General features: G+C 41.6%; 1 protein-coding gene across 1 annotated transcript in view; it reads right to left on the reverse strand.

Annotated features, from left to right (window-relative positions):
* The window catches only part of UBE2H (ubiquitin conjugating enzyme E2 H), a 46,932-nt gene that overhangs the window by 10,442 nt on the left and 18,451 nt on the right, over nucleotides 1-18,039 (reverse strand). The window contains exons 2-6 of the mRNA XM_044279987.1: nucleotides 11,089-11,165; nucleotides 7,872-7,946; nucleotides 6,026-6,065; nucleotides 1,729-1,781; nucleotides 807-935 (exon numbers count right to left, since the gene is read on the reverse strand). Of these exons, the coding sequence (XP_044135922.1) occupies nucleotides 807-935; nucleotides 1,729-1,781; nucleotides 6,026-6,065; nucleotides 7,872-7,946; nucleotides 11,089-11,165 (374 nt within the window). The remainder of the gene's footprint in view (nucleotides 1-806; nucleotides 936-1,728; nucleotides 1,782-6,025; nucleotides 6,066-7,871; nucleotides 7,947-11,088; nucleotides 11,166-18,039) is intronic.

Raw genomic sequence — 18,039 nt, forward strand, 5'->3', positions numbered from 1 at the left:
TGACAGTGTTATAGGGGGATTTGTAGAGGACATTGGGGGGAGAATCTGACCCTATTACATTGGGCCCCAGTTACAGCAGTCCGGCCATCACATATAAAGTGTATGCAGCAGTCCCTAGCAGTGTTGCTTTGCTAAACTAGCAGTAATCGCTTATCTGCAGTACTCACTATGCATATAATATGTCATATTAAAATCGGATACCATGATGAAATAGAAATTGACTGGGGATGGGAAATCTATAATAAGAAATATATAGGCCCTTCGTTTGATGTGTAGGATCGCGTTTGTGCAGTCGTAAACCTCCGATCAGACTACACTTTCGCCCTGCGATCGCGAACCTCTGATCCGACACTACACTTTAGCTCTGGGTGGTTCCCATGGAGATGGGGAAGCCTGTCAGGGGAGAGTGTGATCCGGGTGTATGTAGGCGGATCGTAACTGCAGATGTCCCGGGGTTAGGAGCAGACACACGGCATAGCAGCCGGGGGGCAGAGACAGAAGCAAGCCGCCGTCCAGGCATCGTAAGCGGCACAGACTCGCGGACAAGCAGGAGAGCTGGGCGGGTAGGGTGGAAAGCCCGGCACAGCCCTGTTCACGTCATGCCGCCACACTCTATTAGGTCTATTCGCTTTATAAGACGCATGGCTACTCCCCCCCCCCTTCTCGTCTTATAAAGCGAGAAAAACTATTTTTTACCCTTCTCTATATGGATTAGAGATGGGCCGTTTAGCATTATGTTGGCAATACTTTTTACTTGAGCGTATTTCTGAATGATACACTTCCATTACTTCTAAATGGAAACTTACCTTTAATTTTCTGTTTGTACTCCTCTGGTCGATGCAAGTACATAGCTGCAGCATCTCCATTAAGTGGATCTATTGGATTGGGGTAGGCCAACAGCTGGGGCAAAAAGGACTCAAATATATTGGTAAGATCTGCAATAAGATAAAGAAGTTTTCCAAAGTTAAAATTTAGCTAAAACCAATCATTTGTAAAAATCAACAATTTCAACAGTGATTTGCATCAGTCGTTGCTTTGTATATTTTTCCTGGCAGTCTTTTGAAGACATGTGAAAGACAATTTGAAGTTGCCTTTAAAAGGAGGAACACATTATAAGGTACTGAACAATCTATATATATACACACACACACACACACACACTTGTTTTACAGTGCATGGGGCTATCCAGTGTTTGGCAGCCCACTCCTTTCTTCGGACATAATGTGTATGAGGGTAGTTGGCGATTATACTGTTATTTTTAATTATTATACCAACTTAAAGTTTTTGTCCAACTTACTTCAAAAACATCCCCAGACAGCAATTGTGATCATATAATGAAGAATGTAAACTTTCCCATTTTATCCTCTGTTGCTCCAGCTGTCAATACATTTTAATGACTGCAGAAATTACTTGCCCATATACACCAGACACACAGCACTATATGCCGCATGACCACTGAGGCCAGTGACTGGCAGCAGCATTCATGTGGAGTATATGGGCAAGTCATCGCTGCAGGCAAATCAACCACTCAACTGGTAGGATTGGAGTGCCAGAGCTGGGAGAGAGGGGTAAAAATGGCTAAGCATACATTATAATTATTACTAATTATCTATAGCTGTTAACACTTCTATAAAGAAAATATAGGAAATGCTAACGGGCTGAAAACATCCTGTATAACACACAAAATGTAGCTTTAGCTTACACAATGGGTTACACAAAGAAACTCACCATACAGAGCTGTCCAGGTTTGATTGATGACATCTAGACACACTGTACCTGATCTGTGGAGAGACAAGGATTTATGACAAATACATTCTTGTGCATGTTATGTAGTATTCTCCACCTACTGAAATGTGTATAAACATACAGTGCTTTACTAGAGAACCAGTAGCTTGGCTAGCCCTCTGCTATCGCTAAGGGTAATTTCACACTAGCGTCAGAGGAGTCCGGCAGCCTGTTCCGTCAATGGAACAGCCTGTCGGATGCGTCCTGCCGCTGGTTCACGTGTGCCCCCGGACTACCGCTCTGTCCCCATTGACTATAATGGGGGCGGAGTTCCGGCGGCAGCACAAGTCGAGAGGCAGCCGGACTAAAACTATGATATGCAGTACTTTTAGTCCGGCGGCCTCTCGCCGTTCTGCCGCCGGAACTCCGCCCCACTGCCCCCATTATAGTCAATGGGGACATAGCGGCAGTCCGAGGGCACACGTTAACTAGCGGCAGGACGGATCAGCCAGGCTGTTTACCCGCCGGAACAGCCTGCCTGAGTCCCCTGCCGCTAGTGTGAAACTAGCCTAAAAGCCACACCACAAAAACAGATTAACATGTGCAATTTTTTCAACTACAGCTATATTTTACTGTAACCCAATGCTTGAGCTTATAAAGCTCATATTTTAACCCCCTTAGGTACTAGGCCCATTTTCATGTTTTCGTCCCCACGTTACTATAACTTTAATTTTTTGTTAATATAGCCATATGAGGGCTTATGTTTCACAAGTTGTATTTTTAATGGCACAATTTAATTTACCATGACTTATTGGAAATCATGGGGGTGGGGGGGGGGGGGACTTTCAGACAAGGTTTTTGGGGTTTTGATAGTGTTCACTGTGCGCTAAAAAAGGACATGAAAATGACATGATGTCCTTATTCTGCAGCTCAAAATGATTACGGCAATACTAAACCTGTATATATTTTAACTACTATTAAAATGAGAAAAATAAAAATAAAAATTCACTATGGCATCGCCATTTTCTAACAGCCATACCTTTTTTATATTTCACTCAGACCTGTAAGAGGGCTTGATTTTTGCAAGACGAACTGTAGTTTTGGAACCATTTTTTGAGGCGCATACAACTTTTTAATCATGGTTATAAAAAAAAAAAAAAATTGGGGGGGGGGGGGGGGAAGGAATAAGGCGACCACAAAATGGCAAGTCAGTTAATACGGTTGAAAAAAAAAAAAAAAACAACCAAGCTCAAGTTTACGTATTTGGATTTTCTCCTTTCACGGTGTACACAGCACATGAATTTTTTTTAAATATTTTAATAGCCGAGATTTTTCAGATGTGGCGAATCCCGTTATGTCTATTTTTTTATAGTTTGTATTTTTAGACATAAAATTGGGGAAGGGGGTGATTTAATCTTTTGATCCCTTAACATAGAATGTGTCGGAAGATAAGAACCATTTGGCCCATCTATTCTGCCCAATATACTGAATACTACAAAAGTTTAAGACCACTTGAAAAAGGCAAAAAATCATATTTTACATTGTTGGATCTTAACAAGGTTCCAAGTAGAGCTTCAACATGCAACAAGAAGAAATGAGAGTGAGACAAAACATTTTTTGAGCGTTCAATTAACGATTAAACTGGAAAAGGCTGTTTTTCAGCTGATCCAAATTTTAGGACCACATGCCTTTAAAAGGCCAAATCTGTGCAAAGATGTGGATTTATTGTCATTTTCTGTCAGGTAGTCACACGTTGTGATGGCAAAGGCAAAAAAACTCCTTTTTGAACGTGGTCAGGTTGTTGAACTGCATAAGCAGGGTCTCTCACAGCGCGCCATCGCTGCTGAGGTGGGACGCAGTAAGACAGTCATTTGGAATTTCTTAAAATGATCCTGAGGGTTATGGAACAAAAAAGTAAAGTGGAAGACCCCAAAAAATTTAATCAGCACTGAGACGGAGCATCCAATTGGCTGTCCGTCAAGACACTGGACGATCCACGACCCAAATTAAGGCCCTTATTGGTGCTGACCGCAGCCCCATAACCATCAGACGGCATCTGAGACTGAAGGGCTTCAAAAACAAAAAAAGTCTTTAAAGACCTAGTCTCCTTGAACACCACAGAACTGCTCGTTTGGACTTTGCAAGAGAGCACCAAACATGGGACATTCAAAAAGGTGGAAGAAAGTTTTATTCTCTGATGAGACAAAAAAATAAATTTAACCTTGATGGTCCTGATGGTTGCCAACGTTACTGGTACGACAAGCAGATCCCACCTGAGATGTTTTTTTACGCGCCACAGTGGAGGGGGCGCCATAATGATCTGGGGTGCTTTTTCCTTCAGTGGAACAATGGAGCTTCAGGAAGTGCAGGGGCTTCAAACGGCCGCTGGCTATGTCCAGGTGCTGCACAGAGCATTCCTCATGACTGAGGGCCCTCGTCTGTGTGGTAACGACTAGGTTTTTCAACAGGACAACGCTACAGTACACAATGCCCGCAGGACAAGGGACTTCTTCCAGGAGAATAACATCACTCTTTTGGCCCATCCTGCGTGTTCCCCTGATCTAAATCCAATTGAGAACCTTTGGGGATGGATGGCAAGGGAAGTTTACAAAAATGCAGGAAGGCTATTCCATGAATCCACTACTCTCTCAGTAAAGTAATACTTCCTGATATTACTTTGAAACCTTTGCCCCTCTAATTTAAAACGATGTCCTCTTGTAGCAGTTTTTAGTCTTTTAAATATTCTCTCCTCTTACCTTGTTGATTCCCTTTATGTATTTAAACGTTTCTATCACATCCCCTCTGTCTCGTCTTTCTTCCAAGCTATACATGTTAAGGTCCTTTAATCTTTCCTGGTAAGTTTTATCCTGCAATCCATGTACTAGTTTAGTAGCTCTTCTCTGAACTCTCTCCAAAGTATCAATATCCTTCTGGAGGTGTGGTCTCCAGTACTGCGCACAATACTCCAAATGAGGTCTCACTAGTGCTCTGTAGAGCGGCCTTGTCCCATTCACCCCAATAAAAATCTATTAGGGTGTCACGGACGGTGTACAGGAAACCAGACAAAGCAACATGCATATATGACTCACTGGATCCAAAGCTAAGGAACCAAGGGGAGACCCCTGCACAAGACCTAGCACTTTCCCTGGCTGCTCAGCCTATGCAAAGATCCCAGAGGTGGATGGTTGTATATCCACGTACCTCGACTATATAACCCCTGAACACCCTACAATAGTGAGGGGACACGACCACCGGCTCCCTACACCAGACACGGAGGGAGTCAGGGTCACCTGGGATCCAGCAAACAGAAAATAACAGATGAAAGTACAGCACTTAACTTTAGTAGCAGACTGGGAAATGGGATCAGCATGCACACACACTCCAGGAAGAAATATAAGCCGCCCAGTAATGCATCATGGGGAGGAATTTAAAGGGAAGCAATCAGTCCAACTACATGACAGCTGAGAGAGGCTAACGAGATGAGGAACTAAACAGCACAACAAAGAAAACTCAAGGAGGAGGTTCTGAAAGGCTTCTGTCAGAGCTTCTCAGCTGTCTGGTTGTGACATAGGGTGAATGGCATTCCTCGTGCACAGTTTAGCAGGAAGCTTACCATGACAGGACAGGGAGGGCTCCAATTGGAAGGCATAGGGAGCCGCTTCCCTCTACCTAAACCTACAGGATTCTGCAATTACTGTTGGACGTGGCATCTGAGGGGTTAAATGACAGGCTTTGGCGTAACAGCGGCTCTCCAAACAAATCATAAACACATATTTAAAATGGTTTTCTAACACTTTTATACTGATGGCCTATCCTCAGTATCTGATCGGACCCACGTCGATCAACTGTTTCAGAAGGCACTGGCGATCCCGTTACCACTGCGGCCTTCTCTCAGCTCACCAAGCACAGCACTGTACATTGGTATCGTGCTCAGCCCCATTCGCTCCTATGAGGCTAAGCTGCGCCTAGGCTACGTGACTAATGAATGTGTCATCACTGGTCTAGGAAAAGCTGCAAGAAGGGCGCATCACTCTCAGGAGCGCCAGTGCCTTCTCATACAGCCTATTGGTGGGGGGCCCTGGTGTTGGACCACCACTGATCAATGCTGATTACCTATCCAGAGGATAGGTCATCAGTTTTAAAATCTCAGAATACCCCCTTAAGTCACATACAAACCCAGTTAAAAAGTGCCAGAATGTGTTACACTGCAAAAGCTTTTCATATAAACTACAATTTCTTTTTGCTAATATTTTGTCAGAATGTATTTTTTTTTTTTTAAACTATTCCAAAGGTAACTTACGCTTCATCGATGTTTGGGTGAAATATTTTGTTCATAAATCCTGAAAAGAAAGGTGAAATGTTCAAGCTTAGATTTGGTAAAAATAGGTATACAACTTTCACTGCTAGGAACATAATACTGTATGATTTCTATTCTGAAGGGTTACAGTTTAGTATTGTGCACCAACTCTGTACATTTTTTATTTTATAGCTTTTCTCAAGTGTGAAAGGGCTAAAAGGTTATCTATCCTTAGGATAAGCAATAAGTAATGTGCAGAATCACAGGCATAGCAGTTCATGCATTTGAACCCCCAAACATCCGTGGCCTATCCTAGGTCAGAAAGGTTACCGTCCCAGACACCCCCTTTAATAGATTATTAGCACTTATTTTTCTATAGGGCCAGTTTGATAGTATGTGTTATTGCACAGGAGACTGTCCAGGCACTAATCAATCTAGTACTGTATTTATAAAGCAAAGCATTCCTAAGTCTGGTAAATGACTCAATTGTACATAAGCTCTTGCAGAGTGCTGCCACATCTTTGTACCTTATTTTTCACAATATGCCTGCAATATCTGTCTGATGTTTGTCAGGAGGATTTCCTGACTGAAACACCGATGTATGCATTTAACAGATGCCAGTGAGTGGCATCCATCTATGTGTTAAGGAGCACAATATACTTTTATTACTGGATGCCTCTGTATGGAACTGTACAGTCTGTTGCGCTTCACAAAAAAAAAAAAAAAAAGGCAACCATAGTGTACACATGTTTAAAAATATTAATAGCAATTAAATATACATAGGAAACTGGCTGACCTGTTACATGTGCACTTAGCAGCTGAAGGCATCTGTGTTGGTTGCCCGCATTGCTGAGAAAAATGATGTTTTACTATATGCAAATGATCCTCTAGGAGCAATGGGGGCGTTACTGTTACACCTAGATGCCCCGCTTTCTCTGCACTTTGACAGGGCCAGACAGAGGATCATTTGCACATATTAAAAATCATTTTTCTCAGCAACGAGGGCACATAGGAATATGGGACCAACACAGATGTCTTCAGCTGCCAAGTGTACATGGAACAAAAAAAAAAAAAAAACTAAAAACCTGAAAATCTGTACATGGATGATGAGTGGGGTGAGAAACATGCAAAGGTAAGATGGAGACCTTGTTTGTGGCACTATATCAATGTCATTTCGCAATGAGCTCATATGTGGCCTCTTTATAAATGGGAGAACTAGAGGATACATTTGGGGGTAAAATATTCTTCATTGAACAACTACCTTAAAACAAGCTAAATCTGATGATTAATATGGAAAATATATTACTAAATTAATATCAGCTTCAATTTAAAATAAAGTTCAGTTTTTACAACAAAAAAATGGGGTGAAAGAAAAATAAAAAATAATTACTTTTAGGCCTCATGCACAAGGCTGTTGCCCATATTGCAGGCACCGGCCGTGTGCTCACCGCATCACGGACAAGGACCCATTCACTTGAATGTGTCCGCAATCCAGGAGGTGCGTGCAGAACGGAGGCACTGAACCCCACGGAAGCACTACGGAGCCTTTCCATGGGGTTCCTCTCTGTGCCTCCACACCACAAAAAAAATAAAAATAGAACTTTTTTTTTTGCAGTACGGATAGATCACAGACCCATTCAAATTAAATGGGTCTGGATCCATCGCGGCAGCCGCATGGACAGTGCCGGTGCATTGGGGACCACAAATTCCTAATGCACGGAACAGAGGTGTGCAAGAGGCCTTAGAATGCATCATTCTTAAAGGTGAAAACCTGCTCTTGGAATGAATCTCCAAAACATGTGTTCATGAAAGAGTTAAAAAAATTTTTTAAAATTAAAGCAGTACCTACCTATAGAAGGAGACTTGAAAGGATATTTATCAGGAAGGTCAACTCTAACTTTCCACACTCCACCTTCATATGGTGCTGTCATAAAAATAGAGTACATGACTAAAGCTTCCCATACCAATCATAAAGCAGCAAAGGAAATGACGTGGCGCATGAGCAAGTTAATACACAGTCTGTATATGAGGTCAGATAAGAACAGTCAAAAGTATATCCAACATTTCCAAACTCATTCAGCAGGGATACTATGAGCAAACAGTCCTCAGGAACTGGAACTACACAGCTCCATTCATGTATACTCGATGGAGTACTGCTGCTCCCATTCACTTCAAATTGTGCTGAAGATCCTCAACACAGATTTTTGCAAAACGATTGGGTCATTTAAAAAAAAAAAGTGATCCATGGTTTTGATCAGGGTTGCTTGTCACTACTTAGGGCTACAAAAAAAACATTTTTTTGACAGATTCTCGATAGATAAAGTTAAGCAAGGTCATCTTATACATATTTTTTATGCATAGAAGGCATATTAAAAAGCATACTGAAGATGCAAAAATTCAGCAAAAATGTACTGTACAATACATGTATATAGAGTTTATAATTTCATCTACGTGAAGCGAAACAATTTCAAGGCATGCTGAGGATTTTCATACCAGTACTAGGTCAATTGTGTCAGATTGTCTTTGTGGATTTCACCTTTTGCAATGGGTGAATCCAGACTAAAAAGTAATAACGAAAAAACGTATGTATAAAAGAAAACAAAACCAACTTTAACCATTGTTCTTGGTTGGAAATATTCAATAAGGGCTCATTCCCACGACTGTAAGCCGTCCATGCCCGTATTGTGGACTGCAAACAGCGATTCTGGTACATACGGACACCATGTGAATTCCATATCACAGATGTGGACCCATTGACTTGACTGGGTCCGCAATCTGCAAGACACGTAGCGCATTCGGAAACACTTCTGTGGGCTTTTGGGCCCGTGCCTCTGCAACGCAAAAGACATGACATGTTCTATCTTTTTCCGTATATTGCAATACGGTATTCACATGGCCGGTGTCCTATATTGCGGACCTCTATTTGCGGTCTGCAGCACGGGCAGTTTACGGTCATGTAAATGAATGTCCACAGACTGAAACACAGGCATCATGTAAGCTGTTAATAAATGAATAAACAAATGAAAATCAACACTTCATAAATGTAAATCTGTGTATTGCAAAATGTATTCTAAAAAACAAATTTAAAATTTTTAGTAATGACCAACAAACTTTGTAGTGTGGTAGGTTTTTCCAAGCTTACTTTACAGAAACCCAGTCCCACTGGCAATCCATTAAAGCTACCACCACATAGTAACTGTAAAAATGATCAATACAGACAATTGTGTGTTTTGACCCCAGAAAACTTTTTGGACTTTAGAATCCAGATAGCAGAAATCTTCTGTTTTTCTACCTTAGTAGTGACTCAGTAGTCACATGAAACATTCATTGTAAACATAAAGACGACCGGTCATCGGGGTTTGTGCTACACATTAGCTTTCTGCAAGTACTGACCACTGGTAAATATCTGCAGACCGTACTGGAGTCTATGGCCATGGAATAGAAAATGACACTTCAATAGCTGCAGACAGTTAACCATAAATACAAAGATATGGCGTGTATGTAACCTCCATGGACTGCTGAGCATGTCCCCCATTTTTGACATGAGGGAAGTGCAATTAAACAATAGTGTTAATAGCATGTTTGGAGCCATTCTCTTAAGCCTGTATTTAGAGTGCCCGATTTTTAGGCAGATAAAGCACTAACAAGCGTTTTTTTTTTTAAAGGTTAAAAAGTTATCATTTGCAGGCGGCAGATTGTAGCGTCTAATAACGATCTAGTTCCAGTGCAGAGCTCCATCCCTCTTCTACTTCCGAACCCTGCTAGAACAGAAGTGTGAAATGCTGTCTACACGCACATCTCCACTGCTGGCCAATCAGTGTGTCTGCGATGACAGCAGTCATGTGCCATGCCTGCACAAGTCACCGCTGAGGACACCAAAGCACAGTGAAACTGAAGCCCTAGTGACAGGCAAGTTTTTTTTTTGCTTAAACATTGCATGCCCATATCAAGAGGTTCCCGATCTCGGAGAACCCCTTTAACAGAAAACGGTCAAGATAGGTTTAAAAGTATCTAAAAGCACACATTTGGCAGACACAAACACACTGTGTACACTCCAGATTTTGATTTGAGCATTAAAAACAACAAGTGATCATGGTGGCCAGTTGCCGCTGTGGCTTCATTGCAAACAAGACATCTCTTAGCATTTTGATGGACTTTTCCCCAATTCAGATCATACCTCCATAAAACAAACACACACACACCCCATGGGAACATGGCCTAGGGCTGGGATTAGTCGGTTCTCCAGAACCAGTTGTTAATAATAACCAGTTTGCAGAAACAGGGAGACGCATGAAGCAGACCCAGTTACATCCTGCGTTAATTGTACGCAACTACCCGTCATTGTGTGGTGTAGATGACGCAATAATACAGCAGCGACAGCACCACAACCAAATCTTACTCTTCATCCGTTGTTTGGCCGTGCACGTATTGCAGCCAGCAATGGGTCCACAATCCGGAAGGAGCAGTGCCTCCGCACCGCAAAAGAATAGAACATGAGGTGCAGATGGATCATGGACCCATTCAAGTTGAATGGGTCTAGATCAGTCGTGGCAGCTGCACAGATGGTGCTCGTGCATTGGGGACCGCAAATTGCAGCCCCCAATGCATGGAATGGCCGAACAGCCGCCATGTGAATGAGCCCTTAACGTCACAGCTTTTGGTGCATTTTCATATTTTTTCTGCCTAAGCTAATAAATGGCTCCAAATGGCAGGAAAAGAATACTTCTACTGGTGGCAAATACTTTCATGGGCACTATGTGGTGTACGACTATTTTCAGCACTCTTGATGGCACAGGTATTTGCAGAGGGCACTATGGTGTTCATATTATTCCATATTAATATACATTGAGATTTTAAAATATTTCCAATATTGTGTTTTCTTTAAAGAAGGAATCATTTCTGTGGTGTTACACTGCAAAATCTTTGCTAAATTTTCTAAAACTTGAATCCCACATGTGCTTTGTTGTATCATGAAATGGCATCACATCACTAACCGACATAAGCATGAAGTCACAAGCCAAGATGACATCTGGAAGGAAGGCGTTAATCCCAATAGTAATACTTACTTCCTTGTGGTCCATAAAATTTCACTATAAATTCATTTAGGCCTCCTAGGATAGTAACTTCATGTTTGCTTTCAATACTACAGTAGAAAGTTAAGGCACCCAACACTTAAGTGAATGATCGCATCCTACAGTCACAGTGGTACACAAATATACTACACTAACAAAAATTGCAGCTTTGATCGCAGTAAAGTTTATTTTTGCCTAGGCTATTATGCAGAACAATCTAGAGGCTCTTGTGTATGCCTTAGTTATGCCCGTTGTAGATGAAATGCCATTTATAGGCCGTCTGCCATCTTTGATTCTCCTTCCACTTGGCTATGGTTTCCTTAATCCGGGTTTGCCGAGATGAAGGGTAGAGCCTCCTCAAACTGCACTCGCTCTGAGTCTCATCTAAAGGAGCCAGTGATGGGTCAGTGACAAATTTCTGCACCCAAAGGCCAGTTTCAGACAAGCATGTTCAATGCATGAAACACTCTCCGTGTGGGAACAGGAATTCCCGGGGTGAACTCTGCTCCTTTTTACCGGTCCGCATGGCATTATAATGATTCATAATGCTGGGTGTCACTGCCGAGACACAGAATTATAAATCATTACAACGTTCAGTGAATAAGGGACAGCACATAGACCCATTTTAATCAATCAGCTGCTTGACAACGCAGAGGCGCTGGCAGTAGCACTGCGGCCTTCTCGTTTCTTACAGGCCCAATGACGTCACGACTAGCATCACTGGCCTGGGTGCGGCCAAGCCCTGTTCACGTCAATGGGGCTAATGAGTTCTCTAGATCCAGAGGATGGACAGTCATGTGGATGGTTTTATCTCAGGGTAGAGGTTTCTCTATTACAAGTGGCAGGATGGTTCTCTATGAGCTGTCACCAGCATAAGGCCTTATTCACATGACCGTCACACGGCTGTTTTCAGAACAATGACTTTTTTTTTTCTTCTTTAACGGATCCTGAATACCGGCTATCAAAAAATTTACTCCAACATACATGAATCAGAAAACCACACACATTATGTCCCTCCACACATCGGACCCCTCTGTTCCAAGAATCTGCACTGCTGTCATTACACGACAGCCTGTATTCTCTGCTAGAAGACCTACAACATCAGCTAAAAATACAGCGACATGACAGAGCATTAACCCCATACACCGCAGCCATATGCCCATATATACCAAGTCATCAGCGTCATATACAAGACAGGTTATAGAATCAGACCTCCCTGTCCTGTTCATTTGTGGAAGAATCAGAGCATTAAAAGCTGCAATCTTCAGATATACAGTAGAATTAAGATAAAACTCTGAATGAGCTTTGTGGAACTAAGAAAGCAGCCATTTAGCTAGCATTGTACTTGTGTGTGTTACACCCATCTCTTAGGTGACTGCATCAGCAAACCCAGTGAATGAACGCTTGTTCATCAGCAGCGCCTTTACACAGCGTCCTAGGAACCCTCCTTCCTGATATCTGCCCCCATTACTGGGGTCTGACACGAGCGTTATGACTAGGGCAACTTTTCCCCCTCTAAATACACACTAGACTGAAACGCTGCAGATTATCTGCAGCATTTCTGCTGGAAATTCACAGCATTTATTTTTCATTTAATTTTTTGTTATGGTGACATCCCTTAATCAAAATCCACAACATAAACTGAGATGCTGCACCACAGGTCTATTTCCACAAAGTGTGCGGATGAGAATTGCAAATCCTACTTTTCTGGTACTGTATAATGCTGCAGACTAACCACATGAAAAGCTGCAGTGACAAATCCACAGCATTTCAGCCACGTGTGGACGTACCCTCCTCCCATTCCTTGGTTACAAGCAAAAGAGCCTGAAAACAGAATATCCCAACAGGGTATACACAGGCATTTTGACTAGGTTCACATCTGGGACTTTTCTGGTTTTTATACGAACAAATAAAATAAAATAGGGCTCATGGCGGTAGTCGTCTTTGCGGTCTGCAAAACATGGATTCCAGCCGCATGCATCCGCATTTTGCAGAATGGAATGCCCGACCCATAATAGAACAGTCCTATCTTTGTCCGCAATACGGACAAAAATAGGACATGTTCTATTTTTTTGTGGATGCCATGTAACAGACATATATTTGTCGACACTGAAGTGAATGGGTCCGCATCCATGAAAAATGCGGATCGGATGCTGACTAAAACAAAGATAGTGTGCAGGAACCCCAACACCCATAATCCTCAATGCTCAAGTTCAGTTCCACTGCGGTTTTCAGGATAACACCATAAACCTTGGAATCTAAAAGGTTTTGGTGCATTTTTTTATTTTTATGTCAAAGCCAAACAGTAGCTTTTTTTTTTTTTTTTTGGGCTCCAATCCTACATTTGGCTGTGAGAAGAGAAGTTGTGAATCTAGTCTTCAAGAAGACGGGCAGACATTCTGTCACAAGGACATACTGCACCAGTGTATTCATGAAATTGGAACCTTACGATTATAAGCTCTGCATGCCTGCACATAAAAGGCAATGTAATGAGGCGTTTCAGTATACTGTAGACTACATGCACCTGCAGGTAATGCAATCCTGAAAAAGCCTGCAGATTTAAGATTATGTCACATTGTATACATATAATCAATCTCTCTCTTTCATATTTAATATCCATCCACACACATAGGAGGAGCGTGGGCCAATTTTTCACTTTTGAAAATGGAAAATAGATTACCTCATGTATGCAATGTATAAGGTCAGCAAAACCAACAGTGAACTGCGACGTTCAGCATAAGGGTCTTCTGTAGGTCAGTGCTGACAACCAAAACCAAGAGCCTGAAAGCTTTGACAAGTAAATAGAGAACAGATGAGAGCTGCCCTCAGAGGTTTCTAAACCTACAACATTACAAGAATAGCAGTGGTAACAAAACGTATGCCTAGAATGAGCGCAATGCCAACGCAACAATTAGGTGCCAAGATTCAAAGCGCAAATTTTGTTGGACAAAAATGCAGTAATGGGATGAAAAGAAAAACTAAAGGGGTTTTCAGAGACCCTCTAAAATTTGTTTAAGGCTACTTTTACACTAGCGTTTCTATTTTCCGGTATTGAGATCCTTCATAGACCATGTTCAGACCTGCACTGAGGCTGTACAGCGCAGGATTATGCTGTACAGCCTCTCTGAGGGGTGTATTTCCCCTGCAACTTGGGCTACTATGTCAGCCCCAGTTACAGAAATCAATAGTTTAAAAATAAATTTATAAAATGAAGTTAAATGTCCCCCAGGGGTCTTATATGACCTTATGGGGGACAAAGGGTAAAAAATAAATAAAAAATAAAAGTGTTTTGAAAATAAAATCATTTTCCCTCCAAATCCATTATAAAAAAAAAAAAAAAAAAAAAAAAAAAAAAAAAATAGACCTATTGGGTATCACCACGTCCGCAACGACCGGCTCTAAAATATCATATGAACTACCCCAGGGATGCTCAACCTGCGGCCCCCCACAACTCCCATCATGCCCAGCTGGAGGACGATAGCTGTAGTCTGTCCGGGAACACTGGGAGTTGTAGTTTTGCAACATCTAGAGAGCCGCAGGTTAGGCATCCCTGATCTATCATTGAGGTGAACGCCGTAAAAACAAAAAACAAAAAACAACATTGCGGCAAAACAGATTTTTTTTTTTTGTTAGCTCACCTCCCAAAAAACAATGTTAAATCAGAAAGTCATATGTACCCCAAAATGGTAGCAATAAAAACGTCACCTCATACGACAAAAAAAATGGGCCCCCACACAAGACCACACAAAAAATTGCCAGAAAAAATAAAAATACGGCTCTTAAGAAAATTGCAACATAAAAAACTAGATTTTTTTCTAAAATGCAAAATTCAACAAAATAGACATATTTGGTATCGCCACATCCGTAACAATTCGTTATACAAAAATATCACATTATCTACCCCATCAAGTGAACAGTGCAAAAAACTAATAAAAATTAGCTTTTTTTGTCACCTCACACAAAACAAATATCAATCAAAAAGCCAAATGTACCCCAAAATGGTAGCAATAAAAAAAAAAAAAAAAGTCACTTCGTCCGGCAAAAAAACAAGCCCCCACACAAGACTCTAGCCAGAAAAATGAAAAAAATATGGCTCTAAAGAAAATGCCAACACAAAAAACACGACTGGAGCTATAAAAACATCACATGATCTACCCCATCAAGTAAATGGTATAAAAATAAAATAAAATAAATAGAAAAATGACGAACAGCTTTTTGTGCGAAGTCACCTCCCCAAAAAATTAGATAAACTCAGAAAGCCGAAAATAACCCTAAAATGGTACTACAGTTTTTCCCGCACAAAATAAGCCTTCACGCAGCTAATTCAACAAAAACAAAGTTATCGCTCTTAAAAACCATGACAGAAAATTCAATGTTAGAAAATCCAGATGCCGCTCCTTCCCTTCTGAGCCCTGATGTATCCCCAAAAACCAGTTTACTACCACAATTGGAGGGTTACTGTATTCAGGAGAAAGTGGGTAGCAAATTGTGGGGGAGAATTCTCCTGTTAAGTTTTGTGAAAAAGAAAGTTCGGTCCTAAAGCACCATTTTCTTGTTAAAAAAAAATTCACACCCAAGTATATATCATCTGTTGCGTGAAGTGCTTGCTACACCCCTTAATAATTCCTTGGGTGGTGTAGTTCACAAAATGTGGTAACTTTTTTGGGGCTGTCACCTCTATTTTGCTTTAAAGGGGTTATCCTATCTTAGACAATGGGGGCATATCGCTAGGATATGCCCCCATTGTTTGATAGGTGCGGGTCCCACCTCTGGGACCCGCACCTACAAAGAGAAAAGAGCAGAGAAAGTTGAGGAGGGTGCACCGCGCTTGCGCAGCCGCCCTCCATTCACTTCTATGGAGCCGCTGAAAATAGCCGAGCGCTAGCTCGGCTATTTCCGTCGGTCCCATAGAAATGAATGGGAGCGGTGGCCGCGCATGCGTGATGCGCTCCCATTCACTTCAATGGGAGAGGCGGGGAGCTGCGCCTGGTGGTGGACAGACCCCAGGGTCCTCCAGCCACAACTCTCCCCGGCTTAGTTCTCCTTGTAGGTGCGGTTCCCAGAGGTGGGACCCGCATCCATCAGACAATGGGGGCATATCCTAGGGATATGCCGCCATTGTCTAAGATGGGATAACCCCTTTAATTCCTATGGAATACCTAAAGGGTTAACAACATTTTTAAAATCAGTTTTGAATAGTTTGAGGGGTGTCATTTCTAAAATGGGGTTATTTATGGCTTGGTTCTATTATGTAAGCCCCACAAAGTGACTTCAGAACTGAACCTTAAAAAAAAGTTGACTTTGGAAATTCTTGAATATTTCCAAAATTGCTTCTAAATCTAAACCTTTTTAACGTCCTAAAAAAAGAAAAAAAATTACATTACCAAAATGATGCTAACGTATAGTAGACATATGGGGAATGTTAATTAATGAATATTTTATGAGGCATCACTGTCTTAAAGCAGAGAGATTCAAATTTAGAAAACAGTGAATTCTTTCAAATTTTCGTTAACTTTTGGATTTTTTTATAATTAAAAAGGTAAAACATAAATGATTCAAATTTACCATTAACATGAAGTACAATGTGTCACGAGAAAACAATCTCTAAACTGCTTGGATTAGCAAAAGCGTCCCAAAGTTATTACCACAGAAAGAAAGAAAGGTGTACAGTAAAAAAATAAATAAAAAAAAGATATACATAAACCTCTTAAATGTATGTATACTAATGCCAGAATCCTGACTAATAAAACTGGGGAACTGCAATTAGTGACGTGAGGAGGACTACGACAGTGGGAATAACTGAGACATGGCTGGATGATAACTATGACTGGGCAGTTAATGTACAGGGTTACAGTCTGTCTAGAAAGGATCGTCAAAACCGGAGAGGGGGAGGGGTCTGCCTTTATGTAAAGTCCTGTCTAAAGCCCTTAGTCCGAGAAGATATAAGTGAGGGACATGAACATGTGGAGGCACTGTGGGTAGAAATACATGGAGGCAAAAACAATAATAAATACTATTAGGAGTTTATTATAAACCACTTAATATACCAGAGTCCACAGAAAATCTACTACTAAACGAGATAGATGAGGCGGCAAATCATAATGAGGTGGTTATTATGGGGGACTTCAACTACCCAGATATAGACTGGGAAACTGAAACTTGTATATCTCATAAAGGAAACAGGTTCTTGGCAATAACCAAAGACAATTACCTTTTTCAAATGGTTCAGAACCAGACTAGAGGGATGGCCATACTGGACTTCGTATTAAAGGGGTATTCCCATCTTAGACAATGGGGGCATATCGCTAGGATATGCCCCCATTGTCTGATAGGTGCGGGTCCCACCGATGGGATCTGCACCTATATCGAGAACGGAGCGGGGAGTGCTGTGGCTGGAGGACCCCAGATTTCCCAAGGTCCGTCCACCATCAAGAGCTAATCCCCGCCTCTCCCATAGAAGTGCTCGGCAATTTTTTGTGGCCCAATAGAAAAGAATGGAGGGCGGCTGAGCATGCGCAGTGTGCTCTCCTTCACTTTCGGGGCTCCGTTTTCTATATAGGTGCGGGTCCAATCGGTATGCCCCCATTGTCTGAGATGAGAAAACCCCTTTAACCAATAAACCTGACAGAACAACAGATGCTCAGGTTGGGGGACACCTGGGAAATAGTGACCATAAAGTAATAACCTTCCAATTATCCTTCAAACGAGCGTTTCTACAGCGAGGAACAAAAATACCAAACTACAAAAAAAGCTAAATTTTGCCAACCAAGAGAGGCAATAGGCCTAACTAACTGGGAAAAAGTCCTCAAAACTAAAAATACCGCCACAAAATGGGATATGTTTAAAAGCATCCTAAAATCTAGTTGAGAGGTACATACCTTATAGGAATAAAGGGTTAAGGAACAAGAAGAAACCAATGTGGATAAATAGAACTGTAAAGAAAGC

The sequence above is a fragment of the Bufo gargarizans genome, chromosome 2, assembly GCF_014858855.1.
Source record: "Bufo gargarizans isolate SCDJY-AF-19 chromosome 2, ASM1485885v1, whole genome shotgun sequence".
Lineage (NCBI taxonomy): Eukaryota > Metazoa > Chordata > Amphibia > Anura > Bufonidae > Bufo > Bufo gargarizans.